This window comes from Saccoglossus kowalevskii, chromosome 6, assembly GCF_978046115.1.
Source record: "Saccoglossus kowalevskii chromosome 6, keSacKowa6.1, whole genome shotgun sequence".
NCBI lineage: Eukaryota > Metazoa > Hemichordata > Enteropneusta > Harrimaniidae > Saccoglossus > Saccoglossus kowalevskii.
In genome coordinates this window covers 6,179,917-6,189,146 of record NC_140646.1, presented here as the reverse complement: position 1 = coordinate 6,189,146, position 9,230 = coordinate 6,179,917, and the positions used below count along the sequence as shown (strand labels likewise).

Below are 9,230 nucleotides of genomic sequence, written 5' to 3'. Positions count from 1 at the left end.
GAAGCATACGACCCTCGCTCGGTGTTATGAGTCATCGTTATGCGACGTGTTGAGTATCCGGTGTTCGCGGTATTCAACCATAGAGCTAGCTCCATGATTCAACTAAAATGCCAGATTAATGTTTTATTTACTGTGTGTCACGGAATTGTCATCGGCAAGTGACCTTCCTGTTTCGCACTTGTGAACATTAATTCGCGGTAAACGGACATATTGGAGAGGAAGATTCAATTAGCTTTATAAAACATATGGCTGGGCAGAAAGTTTGAATCAATATGAAGTTTTCTGTCGGGACAGTAATCAACTACATAATTGTTGGTTTATTTTTAGCCTACATATTACATTCTATAGTTACTTTGCACGATTTGTTCTTCCCACCGCAATGCAAGCACGTCAATAAAAATCAATGTATTCGTCCGCTTCTAGCCAAAAATCCAACGCTCGAGGTAAGAAAAATGTCTGCCAAAAATATCAATAATGTTGAAAGGTCAATGTATGGAAGGGGTTATGATATTATTATGTCTCCAAGTTATATGTTTGTGTATAAAGGTTGAGATAGAAATATGTGATGTTAATATAAAAGTACCAGCACTGTAGAAAGGGGAAAAGGTCAATGTTCTAAATTTACTGGGTTGAGAAGTCATTGCAATGTTAATTTTGCATATTTTATTTTAGTAATTCATTTATCACCAAAATATATGTAAATAAGACCAGCGAGTAATTAAGTCCTAGATTGTAAGCTGCATAACACAAATAATTGCAGGTACCATTTTACATTGACCTTTATATGTATACCCAGATCTTCCATAGTGAGATAGGGGAGTAGGTTAATTAAATTAAATTGGTCAAATCAAATCGCCCTATTACATGCAATATATCTCTGTTGTGCATTTAAGTTATTTTCTATAAGTTTGATTCACTGCTTCCCTCCCCTCCCCTTTGCCTTCCCTTTTTGCTGTACAGATAGATCAGATCTATAGATATATTATTTGACACTCAATTATGCCACCAATATACACATCTATGGACAAAAATATCTGTATTCATGTATTGTAAAGGAGTATGGAAATATGAACAATAAATTAAATACAGTGACTAAATTGCACCTCTATGAGTCAGCTAAGTTTCAGATAATTGAATGGATTTTTAACAGTAGTTTTGAAAGAAAATAGTTAAACATTCACTATTTCATATATTTAATTAGCCATTAAAGAACCTGTATTATACAATCAGTGCCTGTGTTATTCAAACTATGTGGATGTCTTCAACATTAAACACACATGGGCATTGCCCTGTCAATTACTGGGAAACAAAAGATGTCTGCGGCTGGCTGAGGGTGTCAACTCAAGGTTTTACGACATACTGCTTTGATAAAGCAATGTGAACAATCCATCATTCTGGTCTCTAGTTTCCAACTGGGCGCCATTTAAACTTCTATAACCAAAAAAGAAATGTATTATTCTATTCTATTCTATTCTATTCTATTATGTTAAATGAATACAAGTATTACTTTGTTTGTATCACATTTTAGCAAATTTCATTGCAGGTATTGATCAATTAATTTAAAGCTTGTCATTCCTGTTTTTCAATATCAGCTACATGTCTTCACATGTTTAAAAGGCAAAGATGCTAAAAGAAGAGATTTGAAGTTACTTTGGAAGATTGAGGATTTCAATATTGAAAACACTTATGAAAGGTATACTATAAGATGGACAGTTAATGCAATCGTTTTAGCTGTGAACGTTTTGGGGAAATATTTGAAAAATTGAAAGTCTGAACCTTACTTCACCATAGCATAGAAATGCAATGCCTAGACAATCTATTTCTATGATATAGTCTACTGTAATTCATAGCATTGCCAAGACCATCTATCTCTATGATATAGTGTCGTATAATTCATAGCAATGCCAAGACTATCTATCTCTATGATATAGTGTAGTATAATTCATAGCAATGCCAAGACTGTCTATTTCTATGATATAGTGTAGTATAATTCATAGCAATGCCAAGACAATCTATCTCTATGTTATGGTGTAGTATAATTCATAGCAATGCCAAGACCATCCAACTCTATGATATGGTGTAGTATAATTCATAGCAATGCCAAGACCATCTATTTCCATGATATGGTGTAGTATAATTCATAGCAATGCCAAGACCATCTATTTCTATGATATAGTGTAGTATAATTCATAGCAATGCCAAGACTATCTATCTCTATGCTATGGTGTAGTATAATTCATAGCAATGCCAAGACCATCTATTTTTATGATATAGTGTAGTATAATTCATAGCAATGCCAAGACCATCTATTTCTATGATATAGTGTAGTATAATTCATAGCAATGCCAAGACCATCTATTTCTATGATATAGTGTAGTATAATTCATAGCAATGCCAAGACCATCTATTTCTATGATATAGTGTAGTATAATTCATAGCAATGCCAAGACCATCTATCTCTATGCTATGGTGTTGTATAATTCATAGCAATGCCAAGACCATCTATTTCTATGCTATGGTGTAGTATAATTCATAGCAATGCCAAGACCATCTATCTCTATGATATGGTGTAGTATAATTCATAGCAATGCCAAGACTATCTATCTCTATGCTATGGTGTAGTATAATTTATAGCAATGCCAAGACCATCTATCTCTATGATATGGTGTAGTATAATTCATAGCAATGCCAAGACTATCTATCTCTATGCTATGGTGTAGTATAATTCATAGCAATGCCAAGACCATCTATTTCTATGCTATGGTGTAGTATAATTCATAACAATGCCAAGGCTATCTATTTCTATGATATGGTGTAGTATAATTCATAGCAATGCCAAGACCATTTATTTCTATGCTATGGTGTAGTATAATTCATAACAATGCCAAGAATATCTATCTCTATGCTGTAGTGTAGTATAATTCATAACAATACCAATACTATCTATTTCTATGCTATAGTGTAGTATAATTCATAGCAATGCCAAGACCATCTATTTCTATGATATAGTGTAGTATAATTCATAGCATTGCCAAGACCATCTATTTCCATGATATAGTGTAGTATAATTCATAGCAATGCCAAGACCATCTATTTCTATGATATAGTGTAGTATAATTCATAGCAATGCCAAGACCATCTATTTCCATGATATAGTGTAGTATAATTCATAGCAATGCTAAGACCATCTATTTCCATGATATAGTGTAGTATAATTCATAGCAATGCTAAGACCATCTATTTTTATGATATAGTGTTGTATAATTCATAGCAATGCCAAGACCATCTATCTCTATGATATGGTGTAGTATAATTCATAGCAATGCCAAGACCATCTATCTCTATGATATGGTGTAGTATAATTCATAGCAATGCCAAGACCATCTATTTCTATGATATAGTGTAGGATATTTCACAGCAATGCCAAGACCATCTATTTCTATGCTATGGTGTAGTATAATTCATAGCAATGCCAAGACTATCTATCTCTACGCTATGGTGTAGTATAATTCATAGCAATGCCAAGACCATCTATTTCTATGATATAGTGTAGTATAATTCATAGCAATGCCAAGACCATCTATTTCTATGATATAGTGTAGTATAATTCATAACAATGCCAAGACCATCTATTTCTATGATATAGTGTAGTATAATTCATAGCAATGCCAAGACCATCTATTTCTATGCTACAGTGTAGTATAATTCATAGCAATGCCAAGACCATCTATTTCTATGCTATGGTGTAGTATAATTCATAGAAATGCCAAGACCATCTATTTCTATGATATAGTGTAGTATAATTCATGGCAATGCCAAGACCATCTATTTCTATGATATAGTGTAGTATAATTCATAGCAATGCCAAGACCATCTATTTCTATGATATAGTGTAGTATAATTCATAACAATGCCAAGACTATCTATCTCTATGCTATGGTGTAGTATAATTCATAGCAATGCCAAGACCATCTATTTCTATGCTATGGTGTAGTATAATTCATAACAATGCCAAGACTATCTATCTCTATGCTATGGTGTAGTATAATTCATAGCAATGCCAAGACCATCTATTTCTATGATATAGTGTAGTATAATTCATAGCAATGCCAAATCTATTTATTTCTATGATATAGTGTAGTATAATTCATAGCAATGCTAAATCTATTTATTTCTATGCTATAGTCTAGTATAATTCATAGCAATGCCAAGACCATCTATCTCTATGCTATGGTGTAGTATAATTCTTAGCAATGCCAAATCTATTTATTTCTATGCTATAGTGTAGTATAATACATAGCAATGCCAAGACCATCTATTTCTATGATATAGTGTAGTATAATTCATAGCAATGCCAAGACCATCTATTTCTATGATATAGTGTAGTATAATTCATAGCAATGCCAAGACCATCTATTTCTATGATATAGTGTAGTATAATTCATAGCAATGCCAAATCTATTTATTTCTATGATATAGTGTAGTATAATTCATAGCAATGCTAAATCTATTTATTTCTATGCTATAGTCTAGTATAATTCATAGCAATGCCAAGAATATCTATCTCTATGCTGTAGTGTAGTATAATTCATAACAATACCAATACTATCTATTTCTATGCTATAGTGTAGTATAATTCATAGCAATGCCAAGACCATCTATTTCTATGATATAGTGTAGTATAATTCATAGCATTGCCAAGACCATCTATTTCCATGATATAGTGTAGTATAATTCATAGCAATGCCAAGACCATCTATTTCTATGATATAGTGTAGTATAATTCATAGCAATGCCAAGACCATCTATTTCCATGATATAGTGTAGTATAATTCATAGCAATGCTAAGACCATCTATTTCCATGATATAGTGTAGTATAATTCATAGCAATGCCAAGACCATCTATTTCTATGATATAGTGTAGGATATTTCACAGCAATGCCAAGACCATCTATTTCTATGCTATGGTGTAGTATAATTCATAGCAATGCCAAGACTATCTATCTCTACGCTATGGTGTAGTATAATTCATAGCAATGCCAAGACCATCTATTTCTATGATATAGTGTAGTATAATTCATAGCAATGCCAAGACCATCTATTTCTATGATATAGTGTAGTATAATTCATAACAATGCCAAGACCATCTATTTCTATGATATAGTGTAGTATAATTCATAGCAATGCCAAGACCATCTATTTCTATGCTACAGTGTAGTATAATTCATAGCAATGCCAAGACCATCTATTTCTATGCTATGGTGTAGTATAATTCATAGAAATGCCAAGACCATCTATTTCTATGCTATGGTGTAGTATAATTCATGGCAATGCCAAGACTATCTATCTCTACGCTATGGTGTAGTATAATTCATAGCAATGCCAAGACCATCTATTTCTATGATATAGTGTAGTATAATTCATAGCAATGCCAAGACCATCTATTTCTATGATATAGTGTAGTATAATTCATAGCAATGCCAAGACCATCTATTTCTATGATATAGTGTAGTATAATTCATAACAATGCCAAGACCATCTATTTCTATGATATAGTGTAGTATAATTCATAGCAATGCCAAGACCATCTATTTCTATGATATAGTGTAGTATAATTCATGGCAATGCCAAGACCATCTATTTCTATGATATAGTGTAGTATAATTCATAGCAATGCCAAGACCATCTATTTCTATGATATAGTGTAGTATAATTCATAACAATGCCAAGACTATCTATCTCTATGCTATGGTGTAGTATAATTCATAGCAATGCCAAGACCATCTATTTCTATGCTATGGTGTAGTATAATTCATAACAATGCCAAGACTATCTATCTCTATGCTATGGTGTAGTATAATTCATAGCAATGCCAAGACCATCTATTTCTATGATATAGTGTAGTATAATTCATAGCAATGCCAAGACTATCTATCTCTATGCTATGGTGTAGTATAATTCATAGCAATGCCAAGACTATCTATCTCTATGCTATGGTGTAGTATAATTCATAGCAATGCCAAGACTATCTATTTCTATGATATAGTGTAGTATAATTCATAGCAATGCCAAGACCATCTATTTCCATGATATGGTGTAGTATAATTCATAGCAATGCCAAGACTATCTATCTCTATGCTATGGTGTAGTATAATTCATAGCAATGCCAAGACTATCTATTTCTATGATATAGTGTAGTATAATTCATAGCAATGCCAAGACCATCTATTTCTATGATATAGTGTAGTATAATTCATAGCAATGCCAAATCTATTTATTTCTATGATATAGTGTAGTATAATTCATAGCAATGCTAAATCTATTTATTTCTATGCTATAGTCTAGTATAATTCATAGCAATGCCAAGACTGTCTATTTCTATGATATAGTGTAGTATAATTCATAGCAATGCCAAGACCATCTATTTCTATGATATAGTGTAGTATAATTCATAGCAATGCCAAGACTATCTATTTCTATGATATGGTGTAGTATAATTCATAGCAATGCCAAGACCATCTATCTCTATGATATGGTGTAGTATAATTCATAGCAATGCCAAGACCATCTATCTCTATGATATGGTGTAGTATAATTCATAGAAATGCCAAGACCATCTATTTCTATGATATAGTGTAGTATAATTCATAGCAATGCCAAGACCATCTATTTCTATGATATAGTGTAGTATAATTCATAGCTATGCCAAGACCATCTATTTCTATGATATAGTGTAGTATAATTCATAGCAATGCCAAGACCATCTATTTCTATGATATAGTGTAGTATAATTCATAGCAATGCCAAGACCATCTATTTCTATGATATAGTGTAGTATAATTCATAGCAATGCCAAGACCATCTATTTCTATGATATAGTGTAGTATAATTCATAGCAATGCCAAGACCATCTATTTCTATGATATAGTGTAGTATAATTCATAGCAATGCCAAGACCATCTATTTCTATGATATAGTGTAGTATAATTCATAGCAATGCCAAGACCATCTATTTCCATGATATAGTGTAGTATAATTCATAGCAATGCCAAATCTATTTATTTCTATGATATAGTGTAGTATAATTCATAGCAATGCCAAGACCATCTATTTCCATGATATAGTGTAGTATAATTCATAGCAATGCCAAATCTATTTATTTCTATGCTATAGTAGTGTTGACTATTTTGTTTCTCTGTATAGTGACATTAATGTGACATTACCAAGTAAGACAGTACAGAATGGTACGTTGTTTGTTCATGTGTATGTCAACCCAAAAGGATTAACACCAGTCGGAAATTCAATGTCATCTTATGCAGTGTCTCCATTAACACACTATACTATACCTAAAGTACAGTATGTGAATTTAATGACTGGGTCTAGGGAACAGGTTAGTCATATTATTGTTATTATATACCGTATTTATCCGGGTAAGAGCTCATGGTTCTGACCATGGAAAATTGCAAAACAATAGGGGTGGGCCTATGCTGGACATCCTATGCAAAAAAACACAAAAAATTTGCAAAAATTGACAACACGCAGATTGAACTGCAATAGGGGATAGAACAGCGAATAAAAACATGCAACAGAAATAAATGAACAATATGCAACATTAGAAGTAAAAAAAAAATAATGTATTGCTTATAATGTGACAAATAAACCAGAAATAATAAAAATCTACAGTGAAGAATCATTCAAATTTAAGTTAAACTGCGTAAACTTTTTTCTGGTTTTGACAAATCAACAGTCATACAAGAACAATAATAATTTACATAGTGAAAATTACGAAAGTTCATAGAAAAAAACCCTCAGATCTCTATTTGTACGTTCATCACCATCTTCGTCAAAGTTAAAACCCTCAAAGTCCAAGTCAAACAAAATCCCTGCAGCTTCGTCCTAAAGTTCGTCGATGTCGTCTTACACAATTTAGGCTTAGAAATTTTACTCCACGGATTTCGCTGTCTGTCAGCTTGGCACTTTTAATTCATGTCTTATCACAATAAAGAGACAAGAAACATGGGGTTGTGGCAAACGATGCTTTTGTTTACAGTCTGTCAGTCATCTTTGACCTTGAAGCATCTGCTTTACTGATTTGCTAAGAATGACATCACTACTAGTGTTTCATCATAAAGGTCAAATCAACATTGCTTTCTTAGTAGACGAGACGCACATCAATCATGATGGAAGTTATCATTCAGCAAGTTTCGGAGGTTGGAATGTCTCACTATATGGATATCGCGGTGGGCTTGAAATAGGAAGAATTTTTATTACTCCAACGACAGAAGAATAATTTTCATGACAGAAATGCAATAGCTATGATGAAAGGTGGTAAAAAAGTTGGCAGTCTTCGGCATGACAATGCATAATTGCTGGCCCCAGTTATGGATTCCCAAGCTGCTGCCAAATATTTTGTAAAGCCAAAACATAGTGATTTCAACCGCTACAATATTGCAACATTGGTTTCATTGTCGATGATGCTAAAGCTGAATGAGTGCGACACTTGCTTTGCGGCTCTCCATATACTGTAAGATTTGCTTGAATCGCACAAACCAAACAGCTGGCCCCTGTTAGGGCCACAACATATTTCAAAAAGAGAACTACCTTTTCTACTTTAAAGCTTGGTGGTCGTTGCGCAGCGCGTGTTCGAATTTCATGTAAATACAAAATGTATTTTACACGCATTGTATACATCGCTATGAGTCTCATATCAAACAGAACGCGGAACGACGACTGTCGCCCTTTAATATACATTTCTGTAGACTTGCTGACTAATATGATTCAGATAAGAAGTCTTGAAAAATAAAATAATGTAAATTACGGAAACAGCTGCGAACGCGCTGCTCTGAATGCAGAACCCGAAATTACCTATTTTGGTGTTGAAGCTATTTTGTATTCACCCCTCTTTTTATGCAATTGACAATTATTTTTCAAGAAGTCTGCAAGGAAGTCAACTGTTAATACAACAAGTAAAAAATAGATTTTTTTTATTTTTTTTATTACAAGTATAGAAAAAGACCCCCCCCGATAAATATGATATTATAGGGAACAACCCACAATACCTTGTACATGTCATTGTTTATACAGTAACAAGTCATCAACTGTGCTTTTTTTTAATACGTATGAACGTATGAAATATTTTTTTAGAGAGAAGCAATCTGATAACATGGATTTTTGGAAACTATTTTCATAGCAATTTGTGCTAAGGTAGAAGCCTATTCATGATTTCAAA

The 9,230-nt window shown here is 32.8% G+C and overlaps 1 protein-coding gene across 1 annotated transcript in view; it reads left to right on the top strand.

Moving 5' to 3' along the window:
- Positions 1 to 26: 26 nt before the first annotated feature.
- The window catches only part of LOC102801880 (lipid scramblase CLPTM1L-like), a 44,003-nt gene continuing 34,799 nt past the window's right edge, over positions 27 to 9,230 (top strand). The window contains exons 1-3 of the mRNA XM_085500729.1: positions 27 to 443; positions 1,593 to 1,693; positions 7,205 to 7,391. Coding sequence (XP_085356855.1) covers positions 273 to 443; positions 1,593 to 1,693; positions 7,205 to 7,391 — 459 coding nt within the window. The 5' untranslated portion in view covers positions 27 to 272. The remainder of the gene's footprint in view (positions 444 to 1,592; positions 1,694 to 7,204; positions 7,392 to 9,230) is intronic.